At 40.2% G+C, this 25,757-nt stretch overlaps 1 protein-coding gene across 1 annotated transcript in view; it reads right to left on the bottom strand.

Annotated features, from left to right (window-relative positions):
- Nucleotides 1-24,202, bottom strand: part of LOC116332943 (sodium channel protein type 4 subunit alpha B-like) — a 33,953-nt gene extending 9,751 nt beyond the window's left edge. Inside the window, exons 1-16 of the mRNA XM_039602818.1 lie at nucleotides 23,917-24,202; nucleotides 22,349-22,467; nucleotides 21,197-21,286; nucleotides 18,721-18,849; nucleotides 18,007-18,098; nucleotides 17,682-17,924; nucleotides 17,493-17,556; nucleotides 11,132-11,273; nucleotides 9,814-10,011; nucleotides 9,532-9,720; nucleotides 9,078-9,449; nucleotides 8,818-8,965; nucleotides 7,943-8,181; nucleotides 6,980-7,153; nucleotides 6,215-6,571; nucleotides 2,745-3,155 (exon numbers count right to left, since the gene is read on the bottom strand). Of these exons, the coding sequence (XP_039458752.1) occupies nucleotides 2,745-3,155; nucleotides 6,215-6,571; nucleotides 6,980-7,153; nucleotides 7,943-8,181; nucleotides 8,818-8,965; nucleotides 9,078-9,449; nucleotides 9,532-9,720; nucleotides 9,814-10,011; nucleotides 11,132-11,273; nucleotides 17,493-17,556; nucleotides 17,682-17,924; nucleotides 18,007-18,098; nucleotides 18,721-18,849; nucleotides 21,197-21,286; nucleotides 22,349-22,467; nucleotides 23,917-24,174 (3,225 nt within the window). The 5' untranslated portion in view covers nucleotides 24,175-24,202. The remainder of the gene's footprint in view (nucleotides 1-2,744; nucleotides 3,156-6,214; nucleotides 6,572-6,979; nucleotides 7,154-7,942; nucleotides 8,182-8,817; nucleotides 8,966-9,077; nucleotides 9,450-9,531; nucleotides 9,721-9,813; nucleotides 10,012-11,131; nucleotides 11,274-17,492; nucleotides 17,557-17,681; nucleotides 17,925-18,006; nucleotides 18,099-18,720; nucleotides 18,850-21,196; nucleotides 21,287-22,348; nucleotides 22,468-23,916) is intronic.
- Between the last annotated feature and the right edge of the window lie 1,555 nt (nucleotides 24,203-25,757).

Raw genomic sequence — 25,757 nt, 5'->3', positions numbered from 1 at the left:
TTCTGTTTGTGTTCCCCAGCCTGCTGTGATACTGCTGATGCTGTTGTCATACATTCATGTCAAACATTAATAAACACTTTTTTTTTTTAAGAAGTTGCAGCACATTTTCCTGTGTGCATTCGTCCCATCAGAGCCGGCGCACCTTGATGGACTTTCAATCTCCTGTGAGGCTTACTGCAATTTTGATGAGATTTTCATGTGTTGTAACAACAACATATTTCATATGATTTACAGGACAGAGGTGCAGCTTCAATCTTGTAAAATGGTACGAAATTTAATCCAGCATTAACGGGCATGGATCTGGAAACCAAATTACCAGCACTGCTCATCTTAGAGTTTAAAGACAGTGAGAAACATTATGGACTGATGGCACATCAGAAAGTAGTAATTCATCCTATTTAAGCAAAGGCGCTGTATTTACACTCTAGAGAAGACTTAAATACTTAACTATAGGATTTCTTTTTAACAATATTCTTACACATAATATGTTTATCACTTTTGTGTGTGTTTAAAGCTCTGCACATGCGGAACAGCTGCAGATGCCCAGTTAAGCTGATGGACGATTGGAGGTCCCCCCCGCCCCCGTTTTTCATGATGCCTAGTTCTAGTGTGGTGTGCAGCAGCGCATGGGAGGGAAAGAGGAAGAGAGAGCACCAGACTGCAGGCTGCCCAGCTCAGCTGTGTCAGTTTAATCTGCTCTACAGCGCCTGGCTCCACATCTGGCCTGCTCCTGTTTTTCTGCCAGACAGGACAGGAACGACACATCCTCCGCCTCAACAAACGCCCGATCTGCAGGACAGTCTGACTCTAAAGCTTTCGAATGAACACAGTCATAAATCCAAATCTATACAAAAACTGGAGAGTGACCTCACAGTCACAGCAAGTGCTATTGCACTCTCACTGTTGTGTTTTCATGCAAATTAAAGCAAGTATACGGTGTTAGTTACTGTTGATGAGTGCATGGTAAACTCATTTCATATGTACAGAAATGCAAACAAGAAACAAACTGTATCTCAGTCATTACAGCTTCGATTTGCTGGGCAAATAATACTAACGCACCTACGGATCAGGGGTGAGCTTTTCAAGCTGTGACGCCTGACCCGTCGAATGCTCGGTGTGCTTCCCTAAGATTCCCTAAGAGGCTTTCGGAAGTGTGCTAAAGACATATCTGTTTAGGCAGGCATTTCAGCGATGTGCCGTGTCTGCTGTATACGTCCTGCGTTTCTAACACTGAAGTCTTGAACTGCTTTAATCCCATCTCTTTTGTTCAGTTGTTCATGTTTTTATCATTTTGATTTCTACAAAAGTGTTCTGCTTTCAATTGCAGTTTTCTTTGATTTAATTTTTAATGATTTAAATGAAGTATTCTTCCAATGTTTGTACTCTTAATAATCATATAATCTTACAGTACTCGTTAATGGGTGTAAAGAGTGCTATGGACAAACGTACTGGGCCACCTACACATCACACCTACAGGAGTTGCTCAGCCATCCAAACACATGAAGCTGCCAGCACACAGTTTTTGTGCTGATGCTAATGCCAGAAGAGGTTTTGAGTCGGAAGAGCATTGGTGACTTTTACTCACTATGCACCTTACCACTTGACAACCTGACTCTTTAAGTGGGCTGTAACTCTGTGGGTCATTGCTGTGGCTCCTAAAAGCTTTCCCTTTGTAATTATAGCACTTACAGTGGATCGTGGACTATCTAGAAGGGAAGAGATATCAATAGCTGACTTCTTGCTACAGTGACATCCTGTGACAGCGCCACCTTCAAATTCTGTGAGCACTTTGGAACGAGCCATTCTTTCAAAAATGTTTGTAAAGGCAGACTGTGTGGCTAGGCCCCTGATTTTCTACACGTGTCTCAATGAGGACTGAAAATCTAAATTCAAAGGTTAAGATGTGTGGCTTAAATAGTAACGGCCTCATTTTCCTGTTAGTTAAGGATAATCAACCCCTTTAACATGTGTGTACTAAATATAGCTTTAAGCACAGCTCGGCACACATTCAACACATCTCATTAACATGTGTGTGCGTGTGCAGGACTCTATGACAGATTGATTCCATAGCATCATCATCATCATCATCAGAATTAGAAAACACAGATGTTACTAATAATATTTAGGGTACCAGCACAAAACATGTATGATTAAACATACACACATATGTTAAACAGTATAGAGCCAGTTTTGAAAGTATGCAGCCCTTCTGTATCCAGTCATTAAACATGATAAACTAATCCTGCCATTTTGATATCATGTTCATTCTCATACAGATCCTCTGTAAAAATTAAAAGTTTCTGGAAAACCTTTAAAAAAATTTCCATTATTCCAGCACATCTCAATTTAATAGGTAGATCAGACAATAGGCAACAAACGAGATCAAAATGTAAAAAATTCCTCTAACAAATAATTCACTCTAAATATTTATGCACTCAATTACTGTCCTCATTTCCATTTTCAGTAAGTTTTGTACTGAGAAAAACAAAAGAACCTAGGAGCAGGCCATTAATACTTTTTATATTTCAGCATATACAAACAGCAAAAAACCAAGTAATTATTATTTTATATAATAAGAAACACAAGCCAAACAAACAAGGCTGAGTGTTTCAAATGACAAGATGAGATTTCATTCTTAGCAAAAAGTATGCTGATAAAATCACATTCTCTAAAGTATGTAAGTTCAGAGAGCATTAAAGCCTGAAGTTAAGCTCCAAATATGATTCTGGGCACAACAAACTTACCAGTTTGTTTTCGTCATCCTCTGATGACTCTGAGATCTCCTCCTCCTCCAAAAACTCCACATCTGACTCCCCAGGCGCGATGGGAACAATGACAGTCAGGTTTGGGTTGGTCATGTAGCTGTCCTCCTCTGGTACGATGTACTTCTCTCCATAACGTCCAAAAATCCCCCCATTGCTCTCCATGTGATTTCCGACCGGCTTGAGGGCCTGACTGGTTTCCTTGGCTTTGTGTTTTCGACGCTTCAAGCTCCTGTTGCAGAGGTTGATGACGCTTGTGACAATCCAGGAAATGCCGGAATTGATGCGAGCGATGGCAATCTGAATGTTATTCAAGTCCCCGTCTTCGTCTGGAGCAGACAGATTGTCTGAGCTGAAGGAGCTCAGCAGCAGGGCCAGAAAGAGATTCAGCACCTGTTGACATACCAAAAAATGTATGTTTACATCTTACAAATTACATCTGAATGGATGAAACTATTAAACTTTTCTTTATAGCTATTTAGCCGTAACCACTTAAGCCCTAAGCCCCTTTCTCTCTTTTTTTTGCATCTACATTTAAGAAACACATTTCAACCAAATTTGCTTATGCACAGAAATGCTCCATCCCATTTAGCTGCACTATTTCCACACAGCCTCTTTATTCAATATGCCACACTCCACAATAATAGGTGGTGGTGGGTAGTGTGTTAATATGGCCTGGAGCAGAGATCCTTGGTGTGAAAAGGGTTAACAAAGCAGGACATTGTATAGCCATATTATGCTTCTATCACCATCTGATGCTCAAAGCTCTGAATGGTTTAGTATGTAAGCTTTATCATTTCACCTAATGCCTGACATGATGTCCCATATATTTTGTCAACATTGGCAAATCCTGCAAAGTTCTGCAACAATGATACGCTCAGGCACATATGGCTGATGTTTCAGACCTCTTGAAGTCAAGGTTCAAAGCATCCAACTCCTAAGTAATCTGTCTGCTAGCTTAGAGAGCAGCAGCACGGGGCATAACACTGCACATATGTGTGTGTGTGTCTGTGTGTGCGTTCCCTTCATGGGTGATGTGCACAGTTGGCAAGGATCATCTTTAGCCACTGAGCTAGTCAGAGATGGGGAGCATGAGCAGATGATTAGTGATGAATGCCCTCCGACCTTCTCACCCCTAAGCATCCTGGATAATCCCACAGATAAACTGCTTTCCCACGATTCATGTGCACAGAGAGGTTTCTGTCCATTAAATTCCATAGGGAGCACTGTTGTGATCTGATCTTTAGGCTAACAAGGCAATACAGTCAATGAAAGTGTCTCTATCCACTAATAGCATTTATGTGATACTAGAGAAACTGCTATGTACACCTAGAAGTATCTAGTAACTTTCTTTTGACTGGGTTTGAATTATGCAAATCACTTGCTAATTTTTTGTCAAAAGAATTTAAACTTATCCTAACTACAAAAGTCGAGGGGAGCAAGTGAACAAGTAAATAAAACTAGATTTTTACTAGGTTAAAATAGTGCTATACTAAATACAAGTATTTCTGCATGTATTTCTATTACCAGGATCACCACTGGAACGACACCACATTCAAAGCAAAACGATGTTGACTATAAACAAATCCTGCAAATTCAGCGCGCTTTTGTATTCTTTAATATCAGCTCACAGGAAACGGCTGGCCATATGGGAGGAGCAGTGAATGTGGGAGTAGGCGTATACAATTAAAACTGAATTAACTGCTGTTTTTGTTTAACAGCTGCATGTGTTGGCTTGAAAAATGAGTAAAAATCAAAACCTGGTGTTAAACGAGGTGAACGCTCTGTGGTGTTTGTGCAACACTTGGGTCCCAATTTCACCCGTAAGGCTTAGCTCATTAGTGGTGGATAAAAGGGCACTAAAGCTGCTGCAGCACTGAGTTTGTCTCTTGTTGCTTCAGTTTGCACGGCAACATGTGTAGATAATACATATATGATGCAGCACAAATAACAGATGGTTTTTAAGTTGAGGTGGTGTGTAAAATGCAAATGAAAATAGAATGAAATGATCTGCACATCTCATAAATCCATAATCTATTAAATTTTGTAGAAACTCTGCTAAATCTAATCTGAAGCACGACCATGACACTTTCATTTAATAGAGCATGCTGAAGTGTTGCTCATTTACAGATATACAAACTAACACAGCTTGCAAATTTTAGCATAATTAACTTGAAGGATGGTCCATTCACATAATACACAATCAGCAGTCCTCTCTTGTGCCACGTAATCCCAGATTACTTGTGACATCACCAAGTGGATTTGGTAGCACTGAAACGTTACTGCATCGCTCTTAGTCATCATATACTGTTTAAAGGATAACTTTGCCTGTATTATAGAACATCAAAAGCAGTTCTTCTGTTAAAGACAAATGATGCACTCATACCCTCCACATATCCTCCATTTTTTAAAATCTTTATTAAGGAGCAATGGATTCATTCATTTTGTAATGCTTACAAAAATGCATACTTGATTTATAGGATTTCACTATTTTTAAGTAGGCTGAGTAATTCCACGTACTGCCTGGACACCTTTTTTTTTAACAAGTCTGTTTTCAGAGTAGTTCAACCACTGAACTTAACATTTAAGGTATGTTCAAAAATAACAAACTTTAATTTTCTCAGTCTCCCCTTCCAGGTAATTTCCCGGGGAAGTGCTGCCCCAGTTCCTGCACAGTTGGTAATTTAACTGCACAGTTGTGCAGTTAAATGCATATTGTGCTATCTACTGTACAATATAAAGCGCCTTGAGGTGACTTTTGTTGTGATTTGGCGCTATATAAATAAAATTGAATTGAATTGAATTGAAAATCTCAGGGTGGTGGGGGATGACTGCATGGGTGTGGGTTGCTACCACATGGTGATGTGACAGTAATTTCCACACTGAAAGTTTGACTCTGGGGTAATTTATGGTGAACAACCATGTTGACTGTGCTCCTGACATTGAGGATGCTCTCTGAGTTGGGTGACTATGAGTTTGAGATCACTGCTATGAGCAATGTGATGATCGCGGCATGAAAGTTGGTCAGTTTGTAACAGAAGTTCATGTTTGCTCTCTATGCAAGTGCAGCTGATCAGAATAGGACTTCCAGTGAAAGCTTTCCAATGAACGAACTTGAAGGGGGGATCAGACAGTTTAAGACTGACTGGATTCAGTTTTCAGCTTTTTGACTGCACCTCGTGCCTGATCCTGTAGTTGACATTTGCAGAAGCAATGCGGTGCATGTAGGACTGAGCTAAATGTCACTCAGTGCAACACTGTGGCTGACTCATTTCTACTTTCTGAACTTCGCAGCACAGAGGAACACGGGAAAGGCCACACAGATACTTTTCAAAAGAAACTCTTGTTGAGTTTAATCTTTTTGTGAGCATTGCCGGTACAAAAAATATAGACTATCACTCAACATAACCTTAAACAGGTTATAGTTTCAATGCCAAGTCATAATAACTTACCACCAAGTTCCCTATGACCATGACCAACATGAAGACCAGGATGCAGAGGGGCTGGCCAGCCACTTCCATACAGTCCCACATGGTCTCGATCCACTCGCCGCACAAGACCCTGAACACAATCAGGAAGGAGTGGAAGAAGTCCTTCATGTGCCAGCGAGGCATCTGACAGTCAAAGGAGATCTTACAGACGCAGTCCTGATAGTTCTTGCCGAATAGCTGCATTCCCACCACAGCGAAGATGAAAACAATGATGGCCAGCACCAGCGTCAGGTTTCCCAGGGCACCCACCGAGTTGCCGATGATCTTGATGAGAGTGTTGAGAGTGGGCCAGGATTTTGCCAGCTTGAAGACTCGCAACTTATGACAAGAGAAATGTGAAGACAAATGATGCTGCATCTTCAGAATAGACTGACTATTATACTATACAAGTTGTACAAGTTAACTAGACTTCAGAGTTAAATCCTTAAGAGACTTTTATGGTTTTAGATGTAGTCTGATTATTAGAACTAATGTGCAACTCTGATAACTCTGTTCCTAGGTATCATCATTTTTATAAATGGACATATTATGCTTTGTCCATACTTTTATCTTAGACTTCACCCATTTGAGGACTCTTAGTTTATCAGCTGTCTGCTTCCCATTGGAAATAGTTGAATCTGCTCCTGTGTCTAGGTTTTGTCTTCTGTTCATCGGGAGCTGATCATTGTGAAACAATTACTAAATTTTCTTCAAAGTAACGCAGAGAATTAACAAGATTTCCCTCACCAATCTGAAAGATCGCAGGACGGACAGTCCCTCTACATTGGAGAGGCCCAGCTCCATTAAACTGAGGCAAACAATGACGCCGTCAAAGATGTTCCAGCCCTGTTGGAAGTAGTAATAGGGGTCCATGGCAATCAGCTTTAGTACCATCTCAGCTGTAAATATACCAGTGAACACCTAGAAAAAAACACAGAGTGACAAAAAGACGGTTAGAGGTGAAAAATCCAGCAAATCAATAGGAATATTATAAAGCTACAGATTAATTAGTAGAGCATTCATTGTCTTTTAGATGAGCTGTTTCTCTTTTGTTGACCACAAATAAACAATTTTACACAACAGGCTTCAAAAGACGTGCAATTTGAATATTAGGAATGAAAGAACTGAAAACATTTCAGTGAAGGCTTCTGCACACAAATCTCAGTTCAACAGAAAATATAACAATTTATTTCAATATGTTATTACATTTTTGTTTTTAATTTGGTACATATAAAGTTATATCATTTTAAAATTACTTAATGTATTCATGTATTTATTTATTTAAAAAAATATATACAAATTTTACCAAGTTAAAACACACTCACAGACACACACATTTAGATAATTGGTGTATCTGGAACAAAAAGTCCTTTTACCTTTTACCAAATCTCTGTCAGAGTCTAAAATTCACCGGTAGGAGGAGATTTCAAAAGAGAATTACAGGAACTCAATTCCACCTCTTGCTAAAAATACTCAATGTTATTAAAGATAATCACAAATAGTCTAAAACAGAATCTTTGACAGCGGATCAGCATCACTGTATTTGACCTCCTGTCCTGCACGGCGTAACCTGCTTTAAAGAACAACCTATCTGTAAACTCTCTGTTCTACTCTCTGTACTCTCCTCTCCTTATCTAGCACCCGACAGCACTTATAGAAAGTGTGTTAAAAGCTGGAAACATCCCTCTGTTATCATTAAAACCCTCTTACCAGATTGCCCACTGAAAGCATGGTGTTGAACTCATCAGTCATGGGGTAGTGTTCGAGTGCCATGAAGAGGGTGTTCAGCACAATGCATATGGTGATACCGAGATCCAGGAAAGGATCCATCACCATTAGCTTCACATACTCCTTCAGCTTCAGCCACCAGGGGCAGCAGTCCCATATCAGATACTTCTTGGCATACGTGTACCAGCAGGGATGGCACTTTTGCCTCGACTCCTCCAGCTCTGCAGAGACACCACACCGAAATATTTTATATCTGCAGATCATAACTTTGATTTTTGATCATGTTTGAACAGCTGAAACCTAGCTGTTCAAAGGGTCTAGGGTCTGTTGGTGCTCTAGGCAAACATCACTCCAGCAATATTAATGTTATATACATTAGGCTGCTCTGCTAGCAAAGTTAACTAAAGTTAAATGTCATTTGGGCAGCTGGAGGGTTGGTTGAGCTACTATGCCTCCATTATAACAGCTGAGCATAAATACAAAAATCAGGGGGAAAGCTGGTTTGGCTTTGTTTGGGAAGTAGCAAAATCCACCTACTGGGACCTTAAATATTCTCCAATAATATGTTAGTTATTTTCTGCTTAATGACACAGTACTAAAGAAATAATGGGAGATATATGCATTTTTACACTATTTCTTCTGGATGTATTATTTAGCGAGCTGCAGAGGATCTGGTAACCTTCAGATAAGACCATGCTAGCTGTTTCCAACCCTTTTGCTAAGCTAACTTTATATATCATAAACAAACATGAGACGGGCATATTTTCCCCACATAAAACTCTTGGTAAGAAAATCTATAAGTCCCCAAAAAGTGATGTAATTTCTGAACACTTCCTTAAACAGTGAAATGGACGCACCATCCATGGCATCACTATAAAAGCTGACAGAGCTCAGGCCCCTTTTCCTGCGCACTGGGGATGGCTCTGTCACTGTCGGGGAAGGCTGCAGGAGAGGCCTTGGAACTGTCTCCTCTGTGATGGAGGGCTTCTGGCAAACAGAAAATACCTAAAAAATAAACAAACAAGGCTGTATTGTCATTTTCATTTGGCAGGCTGTTCTTAAAAACTCATATTTGACCTTTTCAGAACAGTCTCATAACAAAGGCTCCGTCACTCACTGTGTCTTCCCTGACTCGCTCCATGCTGCGAGCTGGCATGGACGTAGGGGTGAGCAGACCCATAGTCGTGACTCCGTTGTGGTCGAGGGAGATGTTCAGTCGACCGTTGACATTGAGGCTGGGGGTGAAGATTTGGGAGCAGTGACTTCTCACGCTGCCCGTTCTCCTCTTCCATGGCGTCGCTGTCGAACTGGTGCGACTCCTGAAGACGTCTCCGTGAACGCTGTACTCGTCGTCCGCAAAGTCAGCCTCTGAGTTGTTGCGAACCCGGAAGGAGCTGAAGATGCTGTTCTGGCTTCCTCGTCTGGTGCTGAGTGGGTGAGAGGATAGCGTGGCCAGCAGAGGGTGGGCTGGCAGGGGTGACAGGGGAGGCTACAGAAATATGGATGAACACATTAGCTTCTATGGTTTCAACCATCAACAACTCGACAGCGTGCTCCTTAAGGTTACGTACCATTACTTCTTCCAGGGGCTCCATCTTCTGTTCTGCAGCTTCTTCTGCCGTTTCTTCGGACAGCGTCCTGTGAGACCTTCTTCTTCTGCTGCTGCTTCTTCGTATACTTCCTGTATACTTCACACAGAATGGAGACAGCTCCGGGGACAACACTGAGTCTGTCTCCTGTGTTTGTCTTTTTGCTGCCAGCTTCACATGGGATGAAATTGTGTGAAAGAGTTACGGTTGTGTCTGTCTTCAGCTGAAGGTGCACATTTAAATATGAAAATACACTGCACTTACTCTTTGGTCTCTTCTCAGCTGTTCCATGGCCATCTGAAACTCTCTCTCCTTCTGCCAGGCCTCAGCGATGGTTGCCTGATTCTGCTCCTCGTAGGCCATGGCCACCACAGCCAGGATAAGGTTGACCAGGTAGAAAGAGCCCATGAAGATCACTAGAACAAAGAAGATCATGTAGGTCTTCCCAGCTGAGCGCAGAGTCTGAGGGAGTCAAAGAAAGTAAAGCCAATAAAAGCAAATTCACCAGAGTCACTGGTTCAGCACTGCGTACAGTTATAAGGCAGATCATATGCTAAAGCTAAACAACACAGTTCAGTACAGAAAGCAACACACAGTTAATTTATTAAAGGGGAACACTTCACAGTTTCTCCTTGCTGATCCAAATATCTTATTTTGTATATTACAGTATAAACTACTAGCGAACATCTTTGCTATATGTCAGCAATGCGAGTGCATGTCAGCGCATTTTGGCATCGCACCATATCCTTCATATTAATAATAATAATAATAATGCATTGGATTGCATTAAGTGACTAAAATGAATGGAAAAACCTACATCACAGCCACGGTTTTAGCAGTTCAGCACATATTTATTAGCTGTGAAGTCAGCTGGTCTTTCAAGACACCTTGCCTTCATTTGTTTTTAGGTTTCTGGCCACTTTGTGAAGTATGTTAGTTGTGTTTCTCCACTATGTCACCCACTTACTGATTCTTTGTGAAAGTGAAAACTACTTTGGCCCCAAGAGAAGACCAGCAAATAGAAAAACGCTCCGAAAGCTCACAAAAAGACAACAGAAGTCGAATAAAGAACAAAGGACATGCGAAAAAAACTAAACAGAAGGGAAACAAAAGGAAGTAGAAAAGAACAAATCTGGGGAGACAAAGTGACAGAAAATCTGCTGAAGTGACAGAAACCAGAACATGTGAAAGACTGAAGTGAGGCAGAAGATGCAGGTAATCTGTGTTTTAATAGCAAAACACTGTAAATACATGTTTGCTCGTAGCTGTTCAGTGTTAGCTCGTCACTTCCACAGCTGTTCTGTCCCCAAAAATGCTTCTGTTGTGTTTTCTAAGGGTCTTTTCTTTGTGAGCGTTTGAGTTGTTTTTCTGTTTCTATTGTGTTTAATTCAACTTCTATTGTTTTTTGTGAGCTTTGGTGACGTTTTTCTATTTGTTGGTGTTTCCTTAAGTTGCAATGCGTTTGACCTCTTAGAGCCACTGCTGAAAACACTGAACCTATAAGAGGAAAATTGAACTTTTAAGTTGAAGGTTGTCACTACAGGATGCTGAAAGATGAAAAACCAAAATTAGAAAATTGCACCTGGTGAAACAGTTTTTCCCAGTAGTCCTGTGTCATGAGACGGAAAAGTGCCAGAAAAGCCCAGCCGAAAGTGTCAAAGCTGGTGTAGCCGTAGTTTGGATTCCTCCCTACTTTTAGGCAGTCAAATCCTTCTGGACACTTCCTGTAATGTACAAATAATTGAGAGGTAGAAGATAAACAATTAGAGGCCAGGACTGATAAACAAAGGCCGAACACATGAAATCAAAAGCAGCTGCGGACAGATATAGCCGTGCCGGTGCGCGTGCTGCTTTCCCAGAGTTAAAAACATTATACATGTGGCTCTGCGGCCTTTGACTCCACAGAGAAAACTGGGAGATGAGTCAGTAGGTACGTACTATCATCACCGTTATTTCAGTGAAGAGGGCACTTGAAACATGTTTCAGACAGGAGCACTAAAATGCACTGGAGCAAAAAGGGATTAGCCAGATGGATATCAAATTGCAGCAGGAAAAAAAAAAAATCAGCTCGATTCCAGCGTCTCTGATCTTCATTGTCAACATAGTGGCATTACAGCAAATATTTAAGTCCAGCAGCTGAGAACAAGCTGGACTGCCATGTCAATCTCAGTGTGGAATAATTTCATAATGGCAGGCAAACAGCTGGGCGGAAGAGCGCTGCTGTGAGAACAGCTGTGGATCTCACCAACACGCCGGCTAAGCAGGAATGCTCACTAATATCCAGCAGCGAGGACAGAGGATGCTGTGTGAGGCCAGCGACATCTTCCTGTCAGGCTGGCCCTCTGCTACATCACTCACACCAATCTGTTCACCTCTGTTAATCAATGCACGTTTAGTTCATTTCATATTTCTCATCGTTGAGCAAAATTAGCAAAAATCTTTCTGTTGTAAAAAAGGACGATTTAATCAGCTCGGAATCTAAACAAATGTTGTGATTTAAAAATTCGATCCCTCTTCTTCACTTTTGTCAAAAGGAAAACTTTATTTTAAAAAAAATGCACAATAACTGAAAACAGTATTATGCCTATAAAAAATAACAAACTGTCTTTAGTTTTAGCCTTTGTCAAGTTTGTCAGCTTAAAGAGGCTTTCAGAGCACGTGATAATGGAGACTGTGATTTCTACATGACTCTGAGTGTACTCCCAACTGTAAAGTTTATCCCGGAAATTTCCACCTTGTGTTTGCTTGAAGATGCCATATGCCATTTATTTTCTATTGTCTCTGGTCACAACTGCAAATCACTTCCTATGTGCACTATGTGGAGCTTCCTATACACTATACACTATACTTAATGCGTCTTCAAGCAAACATGCCAAGTATACTGCTGAGTTCCTCTCAACTAAAGCTGCTTCCTGACAGGAAGTGATATACGGCAATGTCCGATGAATGACCAAACAAACTCAATGACACTGAGTGACTTCGAGCGACTAGCTGGTGATGTGACGAGGGCAGATCTGAGAGTATAGGTTACTGATGATTGACGTCCAGATAAAGCGGCCCTGGTGTGCTGGTGATAAATTCTTACGTCTGAGATCATTTTCAGCACGGTACTTATAACTTGACTTTGGAACATTTTATATACTTTACACATGAAATGACTAGTCTGAAAAATAAAAAAATGAAAATACATGAAAGGTGTCATATCACTAAGTTTAGCTAACAATATTTCCTGTAATCATCACTATTCCATGTTTTCATCATGTCATTCTGCAATCAAGTCTGAGCAACTTTCTATAGGTGCTCAGACTAGGTGCCTCCATTATATAGGAGGCACCTAGCAGTTTATATATGAATAAACTGCACTCAATGATATGCTTGTTAATCCACTGTTGTCCATTAAACAGCTACAAAAATGCAAGACTCCTTTTGTAGTTTTGTAATTGTGAACAAGGTGCCTGCAGAGTTCATGTCCCATTAGTCTCTATAGCAACTGCCCCGGAGACAAAGTTACTGCTCCCAATGGAGGGCTGCTGATACACACAGATATAACTCAGCTGTGCTTCACATCTAAGTATTCTGCAAGTTTTATTTTTTTTCATGCATTTTTACCACTTGCTATTACTACTATTACTATATATATCTGTTCTCAGGCTCTAGGAAGTTATTTTTATACGAATGTTCTACCACAGTACACTGAGCAAAAATTCACTTTTATTTTTTACTTTATTGTTTGGGGGCTTTTGCCTTGATTAGATAGAAAGGCAGGGAATGAGAGAGGTGGGGAAGACAAAGGTAAAAGCACCTTGAGTCAGAGTTGAACCCGGGCAGCTGAATTTAGCCTTGGGGCATATGGTCAGCTGCTTAACCAATGAGGTAAAGCAGTACCCCCATTTCACTCTTTTAACCACACGTCATTAAGAACTAACCCATGGCAACAATGGCAGCCTAAGAAAAGGTAAAGCCTCTTGAGGAAGTTGGGGCAAGAGCTAAAAAGGACAACACTGACTGATTTTTTAAGTTAATCCAAAGAGGAAACCTAGGGAGCTGAAAATGAAGCCATTGCAGAGTGATGCAATCTGCAGTTCCTCCAGTTGAAAAGGCCTCATGACCTTATTAACCTGTTGCTTACTGGAATTATAGGATGCAGTCAAAAATCTAAAAAGCGACAGCATGTGTAAAAGAAAGGAATAATATGAATAATAATTGATCTTGCGCAATCATTGGAGCACAGCTAACACAGGGTCGGGTGTGCCAGAACTCCATTAAAGCCCTTTGCTACATGTTTACAATGTTTTTTTTAAATATTATATTTGCAAGGACAACATCAATTTCCTGCTGTTTGTATAACAGAGGAACATCTGTCAATAGCAACAGTTTTTTTTCCTGGGTGGGGCTAAGGTGGTGAGTTTCCTGCCTGCATAGCTCCAGCTCAGGGCAAAAGTTGAAACTTTCAATACAATCAGTCATAATCCTTAATGCATAGTGGTTTTAAGATGTAAGGGGATAAGCACTTGCCTCGACTCTACAGTAGGCGTGATGGGGGCCAGTGCGCATGTGTGTGACTGTGTGTGTGTGTGTGTGTGTGTGTGTCATCATAACGTATCCAAAGCTTTAATTTGGAAATCTACTCAGGGATTACTTGTTGGAATACACTCAAAAGATTAAGCATCCTCTATGTTTTACGTCCTCCATCCTGACCTGCTTAATATCTTGCTCTCCTCCACAGCCAGCCTCAGAAACTTCCATCTAAAAATGTTGCACAAGTTAAGAGGCCATCTCAGTTATCTGCCAGTAAAACCGTAAGCTACCTTATGGTATCTTTAACCTGTCAAGCAAGTCACGACTCTGCGCCACTCTTGCTTTAACTGCAGTTTAGCTGGAGAGAAAGTTTTTTAAAAATGCAGTAAGTGCAACAAAATGCATTTTCTTGATGATGATGTAGCAAAGTTAAAATAAAAGGGAAAAAGACGCCATTAAAAACACTAAAAAGGTTCAAACTCTGCTGTATTGATTGCAGTGCTCTGTTCGAGCTCCACAAATGGCAGAAACACAAAAAGCGGGCAACAAAAGAAAGTTCACATGTAGTGACTTGTACGTGGGACAGCTGGGTAGGTCATATCGGTACTCGCCTGATCTTACTGACCCACTATTTATGTGAGTTTAGTGACATCATTTCTCCCTCCAAATCTTTTTGCTCTGACTTCAACACAAATTACTGAATCAGACGGTACTTCTTGGGAGATTAAGGTCCTGTGCTTTTGGAGGAGAGGTTACCAAGAGGGATTAAAAACTAAAGGGTGGCTGGATTCTGTTGCCACTAAAAATATGTGACTACACCCATAACGACTATAACTGGGAAAGGGAAGGATTATAAGTTGTAAATAAAATATAAATAAATATCTTTTTTATTGTTCTTTGAATTATATATAAAAATTGGAGTTGTGGCAGTCAGATAGTGTTAGCTTATTCATACTGGTAGTTTTTGTCTTGGCTTCTTGATTATTCTAACAAAATGTCTGCATGAATTAAATATATGCTAAAATGCTAGTTATTAATGTTGGCTAAAGATTAGCAAAACAAAAGGTCTGTATTCAAACATTAGCTGATCATTTATAGAAAACTTCAAACTCCTCAAACATTCTAACTGTAAATATTCCTGGTTTTATTAAAATATATATTTTCTGTTTTTTAGTTCACTAGCCTGGTTAGCTGTAACAAACACTGTGCAAAGGGTTAGTTTTGAAGCAAGAGGAGCTATTTTTGGTGCACCCTTTTTTCAAGAATAAAAAGTTGATTTACTTCATTCTTAATGACAGTGTTTGAACAATTTGAACTGGTATCAACAAACAAATGATAACAGCCATTGTAACAAAATTTCTGGTTCTTTGAGGAAAAAAACTTCTGTCCATGCAAATGTCAAAAACAGCTATGACTCTAAAGCTACTTTTTGGCAGGAGACAATCACTGAGCTTACATAATCCAACAGTACTATGCTGTAGAAGTGACGTGACCACCAGTGACTAATCAGAAGTTTGCTTCGAGTATGTGACTAGCTGAGGGTCACAAAAGGCCATTTAGATCAACTGTGGACAAATCATTTTTTTATTTTAGAATCAAAGTAACTAAAACTTGGCTATAATCTAAACAACACGTTCTCATCCCGTCTGTATGTTATGCATTCGGGGCAAGAGAGCCGTTTGGAATGAATACAGTATATGCATGTAAATGTGTTTTACTTTCTGATCATTAATCACTTTGGAACACACTATCTGATAGGGTTCGGGTTCGGGTTAAGGCTGGAATGGACCGCTGGAGCCCCTGCTCGAAACGTGTGTTACCGCCGCGAGCAGCATTCTGTTGGATTCAATTGAGAATCCCGAGCGTCTCATAAGGAGGCGGAGGGGTACCTTTCGCAATACTATTAGACACCTCGGGCCGTGACAAATCGTCGGTATGTTGGAAATGAGAATGCTCTCAATCTAAAACCTATAGGGTCAGGGGAGAAAAGTATACAAGACATGATTTAAATAGGGAAATAACATGAGGGAAAAGACCACTGCATCGTGTAACAAACTCTCAGTTATTACAGTGAGATGCACGTGGCTAAAGCTGCTTAAAAGAATACAACATATGAAACTATAACCCACAACAACATCCGAGGTTGACAGTGACGTTTAAACAGACATATCGAGTTCAGGTTGGCCAAGTTTTTTCCTTTCATTGTATTACTCTGATTGCTCTTGATGTAAAAGGAATCTGGCGTGCCTTCTACCGTAACATAACGTTTTTGGTATGTTTAATTAAAGAATCATATTCAACAATTTCTTCACCATAAAAGAGAAACATTGCAAATATGCTACATCATCTCCTGCTGTCTCTAGGTGCTTATCCATACTACTCCAAAAACACGACAAGCTAATGGTCCTTATAAACAAGTGAAAAATCCTTACATGAAGTAAATGCATGACATAAACCTATAAGGTTTCATATAGAACCACCTTACGTGCAAAAAAATTGAAAACATCTGCATCAAACTTCCCTGCAGAGGCTTTAACATCATCACCATGTTTTATTTGCTATCATCCATTATCTTGTATTATTAACAAGAGCACCTAATGGAAGCCATTTGTTGGAGCTACAGGATTTCAGATTCACACAGATGGGTATTTAGTTCACTATAACCCCTGAACTGGGCCTGGCATTGGGCAGAGTCATCCTGTTGTGCTTGTTTCAAAAGCATTTGGATTTACAGGATTATTCAGTGCGTAGGCTGAGTAGCAATATTTGGATGGTTTCAGACTGTGCCTTTGACTGGGAACAAAGTCCATCACCCATATCACCTATGCATTTACATCTATATTTACTCACATCTAAGAGAGGGACAGCTAAAAATATCAGGACCTTATATTTAGCATTGTTTTGACTTATTTTAGCTCAGCAAGTAGGTTCATCAGAAGCACTAGTTAAAAGCATCAGTACAGTCGAAATAAAAATATGATAACAAAATATCAATCCCAAAGTGTTCCAGTCTGCTCCAGTTAACCTAATCACAGCACAGAGCTTTTGAGATGATGAAATGTCCAAAGACCTCCCGCTCTCCAGCTGGCAATGCCATGTCTCTCTGCGAAGAGCTCCAGTGGAGCCGTGGTGATTATCCACGCCACATGTTGTCTTGTGTTCAGCCTCTCTCAGGCGAAACCTCTCCCTCCAATGGGATCAGTTACCTATATATTATACCTCCTAAGTCACAGATTGAGAATGTGAATCCTAAATGACAGGACATCATCTATTGTTGAATCCTCCTTTTCTTGTGAGCCTTGAGCTACATGTAACTATATATATATGTATATATATATATATATATATATATATTTATGATATTACGTAAGAGCCAAACAGATGAACAGATTAAGAAGCAGTAACAAAAGCGAATGTTTACTCACCCTGCATCACTTCCATATCCACATATTAAGGCATCCTTTGCTCCTTCAACTTTGTAAAAATTATCTGAGGAAAAGGGAAGAGCCAGTTAAACATACAAAAAGTTGTAATATGTAAAGTATTAAATAGTACAGTGTTAAGAGCACTGTACATCTGATGATCAATAGCAGGCTTTTCTGTTTCTGGCTGACCTTCACTGCTGAGGAAGTCCTCCGTGGAGCTCCAGGTTCTGTTGTTGCAGATGAAGGATGTGTTGGGGCTAAACGAGGAGTTGACGCAGTGCGAGAGGCTGCGGACGCACTTTTGTCGCAGTAACCCCATAAAAAGCTGCAGGCCGATGAGGGCAAACACGCTGAGACAGAACACGGTCAAGATCATCACGTCTGCCAGCTTCTTCACAGACTGGATCAGGGCACCAACGATGGTCTTCAGACCTTGTGGGGGGATAACGTCAATAACATTTAGACATTTTACAGAGGACTAAAAAGAATCAAAGAAACCTGATTGTTCTCTTACCTGGGATAACTGAGATGGTTTTCAGTGCTCGCAGTACTCGGAAGGTTCTCAAGGCAGAGACATTTCCAAGGTCTACAAATTCCGTCAAATATCTGGAAATTCATGCAACAAGTGAAGGGAAATCACATCTTTCTCTGGAATGTAGTGGTACAAGTTTATATTACATCTTTTCAGCTGGTCAATGTTAATCTGACATTTTGTCGTCTTTTAGCTCATATTCAGCTGCTTTACGTTCCACTAAGTTCACTAGCTAGTCACTAACTTAGTCTGCATGGAGTGAGGTGCTGAGGATGCACAGTGAGTACAGGCTACAACAAAACATTTTTGTTTAAAGTCTCCTTTTTGCCCTTTGCTGTCAAAAACAATGCTACAAGGGCTCACATCCATTCACATGCATGTCATGTGCAGCTTCAAGGACGAATTATCACACTGGGCCATATTTATATAAGCACGCAGAGCACTGATGGACACAGCTTTCAGTGCCACTTCATCCAGCAGAAGTGTTTGTTTTTTTGTAACAAAGCAAATGTTGTGTTTCAAATCACCACAGAGGATTATTGCTTCACTAAGTGAGGGAGGGGACTTTTATTTTTATCAGATGATTTCATTACATTTTTCATAAAAACTGTTCCTCACAAGAGAATACAAACACAGATTCAGAGAATCAGAAGACAGTGATGATGTGTGCAATGGTGAAATGATATCTGTACTCACGCCATCATAATCACCGTGAAGTCCAGCCAGTTCCACGGATCTCTCAAAAATGTGAATGGCACTGTACAGAAACCTCTCGCTAATATCTTTATTGCTGACTCGAATGTGTAAATACCAGTGAAGGTATACCTGGAAAAGATCCATGGTAGGAGAACACAATGTAGCATTAGCACTAAAGACAACGTTACACTGAAACAAACTTCAGCTTTAAATACATCTCAACACTAAAACTATTTATAGTAAGATAACAATGAAGAGTTGTGTTTGAGATATGAAGCAGCATGCTGAAAGAGCTTGAAATAACATGCACGTGTTGTTGTGTCCTGGTTTAAGCTGTCATATGTTTTGGGGTTGAAAATTAAATAATGTGTATTTACTACATTTAAGTGTTTATTAAAGTAAAAAAGAAAAAATACTACCTGTTTAATATTTGTCGCCATTTTTTTAAAAAAATCTACCAAGATTTGAAATCTAGTTATAACTATAATCATGATAAAGTCAACTCCAAATCTTAAAACATATATAGACTGACAGATATAAAAAAAGAAACTACATGTAGTGTGATGACAGCGTCATACAAATACAATTTACATTTTCTCAGTGAGTGTTTTTTCAGAGTGTTGTGCTGTTTTACTGTATAAGTGGCACAGGCAGTTTATCTGCTGATGGTGCAATCATACAATAGCTTATCCTGTTTGGTGATCTGTTTTTGTAACTACATGGTCTTTATAGAGTATATATACACTCACTGACCACTTTACAAGATACCCTTTAACTTCAGAGCTGCCTTAATTCCTCATGATTCCTCAAATTCAACCAGCTGCTGGAAACATTCCTCAGAGATCCCGCTCCACCACATCCCTAAGTTGCTCTATTGGACTGAGGTCTGGTAATTGTGGAGCCCATTTGCACACAGTGAACTCACTTCCATGTTCAAGATATCAGTTTGAGATGATCTGAGCTTTGTGACATGCGGCTAGGAAGAGCCATCAGAAGATGGGTACAGTGTCTGAACACTGATACAAGGCAGGATGAATCCATGCTTTCATGTTTTTTTACACCAGATTCTGACCCTACCATCCAAATTAAATGGACACTCATCAGACCAGGTGACATTTTTCCATCCATCCATTCCACTTATACAATTCAGGGTCGGGGGAGGGGACACATGGCGAGAGGCGGGGTACACGGTCACTGTCACATGGAGCAACATTTTTCCAATCTTCTTTTTTCAATTTTGTGAATTTAGTTTCATTCTCTTAGGTGAGAAGGTGTCACCCCTGTGGTCTTTTGCTGCTGTAGGCCATCTGCTGCACGGTTGGCAATGTTGGGTGTTCAGACATGCTCTTCTGCCTTCTTCTAGTTGTAACAAGTGGTTATTTGAGTTATTAGAAGTACTCTGGCCATTCTCCTCTGACCTGGCATTAACAAGGCACTTTCCAACATTGTGAACTGTCATTCACTGGATACTTTCTTTCTCAAACTGTTGTAAACCCTGGCGATGGTTGTGCAGAAAAATTCAGTGAAAATCCCGGTAGCTTCTGAGATACTCAGACCAGCCCATCTGACAACAACAATCATGCCCCATTCAAAGTCTTTTAATCCACCTCCTCCCTATTCTGATACTCGGTCCAAAGTTCAACAGGGCAAACTGAACATGTCTACATAGCAGAATGCACTGGGTTGCTGTCATGTGATTGGCTGATTAGACCTTTGTATTAAAGAGCAGTTCACTAGCTGGGCCCACGTCCTCATTTTAGGTTTGACAGCGTTTTAGTAGGTAAAGGTGATAGCTTGGACATGAATTGAGCTTCGGTTTGGGGAAGGCCTCGAAGGGGACTGGCTCCCAGGCCTGGCAGATCCCCACGTACTAAATAGAAGTGAAGAAGTTAAAGAATTGAGAACAAGGAGGGAAGGAGGGTGGGGCACGTAAACGAGAATGAACAGCTTGCAGAACTGGGGGAACTTATATAGATGACAACCAGAAGGAGCGTGTTTGGAGGCGTGGTCCTGCTCCTGAAATTCTGATGCATAATCTCCAATTAAACAGGTATACCTAATGAAGTGATCAGTCAGTGTATGTAAGACCAACAATGCAGGAGACTGATTAAGACAAATGGAAAAACTATTGCAAAAAACAAAACTGCTTTTCTTCCCACATTAACTAAAAATGAATTCCTGATGTTGCAAAAAGTAAAAAAGTCTCTGTGAATGTGGACAGCCTGTTGCATGCTTTGCCACCTCTTTACAGCATGCACAACACATTATATTGCAAGATTCCTCTCTCGGTTCAACTTCACATGCAAATGTGGTGTTTTCAAGCATGGCGAATATATCACATGCATCATATACTTACATATATCAATTGATTCTGCCAGTTGCCACTGACAAAGCAACAAACCCCAGCAAACTACACATTAGAACGTATGCAGACAATTTTGAATCAAGAAAACAACTTCAAGCTGCATTAACTTACTCCAGGTACTTGGTCCATGTTGGTGGATCAGACATGGCCATGAAGAAACAGTTGGTCAGGATAGTGAACATTATGAACAAGCTAAACAATGTGAAAAGAGAGTTAAGGAATGTGTACTGTAACGTGGCAATTTACAGTTTCCCAATCAAATACATTTTTCTGATAAGCAGACGATGTATTCAAATAAAACAACAAAGGTTTATTGTAATCCTGTGGAGTATATACACGAGGATGAACGGTCAGTGTTTGTACCTACAGACTACAGTAAACGCAGATTATAAAAAACAATGTAAACAAATTCCATGTAATATTGACTCGGTAGAAAAACATAATCTCCCATATGGAGACATGGACTGAAATCCTAAAGGATCTACTGAATCTTTACAAATGATTGCAAAGATTAAAGTGCTTTAGCATAAAATGGTAAGAAAGTCACTGAAATGAACATTAAAGTTTTTCACTATAATTTAAATTATCTGATTGATTTATATTACATTATAAAATAAACCCATAGTTTGGGTATTGAGGGCTTTTAGCCTGTACTTCAGAACCTACTGCGGTAATCTGCATGTTTCAGAGAATCAATAACAGAAGTGAAATCTATAACAGGGGAGAGTTGGAGGAAAAATTCCCTCCTGCATGAAAATTACAAATCATCTGTCTGACAACTAATAGGCAGCCATCACATGATGTGAAATCTCCTTGCTCTTATTTCATTTCAGAGATTAAAAGAGGGATATGAGGGGATTTAGTGTGCGATGCCAGAGAGAACCATCACAAAGATGTTTCAAAAATAGGACTATGGAAAAATCCAATAGAAACCTGCAGGGGGGAAATCAGTAAATATCACAAATTGGCTTATCTGCCAGCAGGAAGTGAAATCTGGACTTTTCATTGTAAAAATATATATAAATTACAGTAGGAATGGTTCAAACTAGTTTGTTCACAGCAGGACATCTGAGTCACAGTCTAATCCCCATGTTAGCACATGTCAGGAAAATGACATTCATGTTTTTAGTTTAAAGAGAACACCCTTTTTTTAGTGGTTTAAAAAGTCCTTTTTCAAGCGTAGCAGAGGAAGAGGAACACATGAGCCTTCAACAGATAAATAAAAGCAGGAAGAGGCACATGCAGAGAACCCAAAAAGGATATGAATGAACTAAAATCTTTATGGCAATCGCTCTGATGAGGTGAAATGGAGTAAATATGTAAAGTGCAGATGTGGCGCTGAATCTGAAGATGGCCTTCCCTTTGTTAAGTACTATAAAGGTCTGCAGAGGGGGAGAAAAAAAGAAAAATATAACATTATTGACAGAAATCACCAAAAAAAGCATTTCTTAAAATGATTTTCACTTTGTGCACAACAACAACAGTGAATCGCAGCAGCAGCTCTGAGCAGCAGTTCAGCTGTTGTCTTTACCAAGCAGGGATAACAATATAGCTACCATCTGTGTTAATATTCACCGTGAGCACTTATGGCTCCAAGAAGTGAGCGAGCAGTGAGTGCCCGTCCACGCTGTTAGTGAGGCCGGCTGAGATAATGGAGACAACTCCAATGGGAGCTGACCCTTTCCCCAACAGATGTGGCATTTATTTAAATATTTTTTCGTCTTTGGATAATCCTCCCATCCAGCAGTGCGCCACATGCCAAAACAAAGAGACCCTGAGAATGACTGCCACATCCTTTTTTTTTCATCTCTCCATAAACGGCCCATTAACGGGCAGCAGCAAATCAAAACTTGCTAATCCTATTTCTGCATCCGCAAGAGATCTAAAGCGAAGCAGTCACGGAGGCCATGTCTCAGCTCGCTGCTCCAAATAACCACTTGCTAAGTTCTGTGAAAATGCCAGTTTATTTGGAGGCTCGCTACCATACCATGTTCAAATCCAGATGAACATTCATCAGCGAACATGGCAGAAAATATAGCAGCAAAATTCTGCATTAGCAACAACAAACACTTTCATTTTCAAGCCCATTATTAATAAACGTGGTTAAATAACTTTAACAATGCCAGGGATTTGCCATGGTTACAATCTCTTTAACGGTTGCCAAGAAATTGCCTCTATGAAGGAAACCCCAGAAAATGGTCACTTTGTGTCAGTTATTTCTTTAACCTGTAAAAATTATATTGATTCAGTCTGTTAAAACTTAAAACAGGCTGAATTTTGTCTCCCACCACTCCCACTGTAAAAGTGTTAATGTGCTGGGCATTTGAGTCTCATTTTAATTTAAATGGTACATTATCTTTGGCAGATTTATCAATACTGATCATTTCATTGCAAACATGAATACGTTTCTGCCCATAATCTCTGTCATTGCTGGAACCATTATATCTGTGACACGTTTCTTTAAGCAAAAGACAATTAGCTTTGTTAATACAAGCTTTAAAAGAATTGCTATCATCATCATACATTAGTTTGGGCATACAAACCACTCAAATAAGGGCACCTTTGTGTTGATTCTTTTTCTGGAACTCTAGTAGAGATATGGAAAACCATTCATCCAAAAGACATTTCCTTATTTGGTGTTTTGATGATGGCGGTGAAGAGAGCTAACAAGTCATAAAAGTCACAAAACTACAAAAAAATAACCCCAAACAACTCCTATTGGGAGCAGTATCCTATTCATCCTAGGACAACGGTCATCACTCAGAACAGACTTGTGCTGATTCACAGTAACCCTTTCTTCCACAAGGGGACAAGCGAACCCAAAGTCTTACCCTCTGGTTCTTGTAGTAAAACGGATCAATGTCTTCCAGCGGCACCCCAATAAGTTCTTGAGGGATGTCACCGAAGATGCGTGGCAGTTGCTTCCCTGCCTCCAGGTCGACCCTGGGTTTCGGTGGCTCTGCGTACTTCTGAGCCCCCTTGGCATTCTTGGCCTGCTCCTCCGCAATCCGCTGCTCCAAGGCAGCGAAGGATTCGCGAGTGAACCGCCGCAAGCCATCAGGACCCGTTGGTAACAGCATGGCTGCCATCTTTTCATCCTGATTCTCCTGTACTAGAATTACTTACAGCTACAGGGAGGGAAGTATAGATTGAACACAGAAAAACAGATTGAAGAAGGTGAGGATAAATACATAATATACTGCATGAATCAGATCTTCTGCCTGTAGCTATCTGTACCAGTAGTTTGGTAAAACAAATTAAAAAATGTCTGAAAGCTGGATTGGAACTCATACTCAAACACTAAATGTAAATGTAAATGTAAACAGTAAATGAACTGAATCAGGTGTCAGAGAACACTGTTTCTCTGTCACCTGATTATTATATTATACTGATTAGATTATTATACTATTCAAAATCCTGCATCTATCTATCTTTCTTGTAGAACTGTGCTGTCCTTCGGGTGGCGCTGTCACTTGGTGTTCGCTCTCTCTGTGGGGAAGTATCACTTCCTGTTCCTGTTCCAACACACAGTGGTGTTTTTGAGTAGTTTATCTGCATAGCAATTTAATTAAAAACTTTTAGATAACTTCTGTTTTCATAGTATAATCTTCACGTGTTTCATCCGAAGAACACTCTGTTCACACTACTGTTTGAAAAACTAGTTCATGCATTCTAGACTTCCAGGCTGGACTACTGTAATTCATTATTATCAGGACGTCCTAAAAATTCCCTGAAAAGACCTTCAGTTAATCCAAAATGCTGCAGCAAGAGTCCGGACAGGGACTAGAAAGAGAGAGCAGATTTCTCCTGTATTGGCTTCCCTTCATTGGCTCCCTGTTAAATCCAGAATTGAATTCAAAATCCTGCTCCTCACATACAAGGTCTTGAATAATCAGGCGCCATCTTATCTTAATGACCTTGTAGTACCATATCACCCTATTAGAGCACTTCGCTCTCGCTCTGCAGGCCTACTTGTTGTTCCTAGAGTATTTAAAAGTAGAATGGGAGGCAGAGCCTTCAGTTTTCAGGCCCCTCTTCTCTGGAACCAGCTTCCAGTTTGGATTTGTGAGACAGACACTATCTCTACTTTTAAGATTAGGCTTAAAACTTTCCTTTTTGCTAAAGCATATAGTTAGGGCTGGACCAGGTGATCCTGAATCCTCCCTTAGTTATGCTGCAATAGGCACAGGCTGCTGGGGAACTCCCATGATGCATTGAGTTTTTCCTTTTCAGCCACTCACTATGTGTTAATAGACCTCTCTGCATTGAATCAAAGCTGTTATTAATCTCTGGCTTTCTTCCACAGCATGTCTTTATCCTGTCGTCCTTCTCTCACCCCAACCAGTCGCAGCAGATGGCCCCGCCCCTCCCTGAGCCTGGTTCTGCCGGAGGTTTCTTCCTGTTAAAAGGGAGTTTTTCCTTCCCACTGTCGCCAAAGTGCTTGCTCATAGGGGGTCATATGATTGTTGGGTTTTTCTCTGTATGTATTATTGTAGGGTCTACCTTACAATATAAAGTGCCTTGAGGCGACTGTTATTGTGATTTGGCGCTGTATAAATAAAATTGAATTGAATTGAATATAGAAATGATTAAAGATATATTTTTTTAAATTACAAAACCCAAAGCCATTTCTATTTTATTTGTATCTAGAAGGACGTATACAACTATAACT

The sequence above is a fragment of the Oreochromis aureus genome, linkage group 18 (genome assembly GCF_013358895.1).
Source record: "Oreochromis aureus strain Israel breed Guangdong linkage group 18, ZZ_aureus, whole genome shotgun sequence".
Lineage (NCBI taxonomy): Eukaryota > Metazoa > Chordata > Actinopteri > Cichliformes > Cichlidae > Oreochromis > Oreochromis aureus.
The sequence above is the reverse complement of the archived record's forward strand: the minus strand, read 5'-3'. Positions and strand labels throughout refer to the sequence as shown.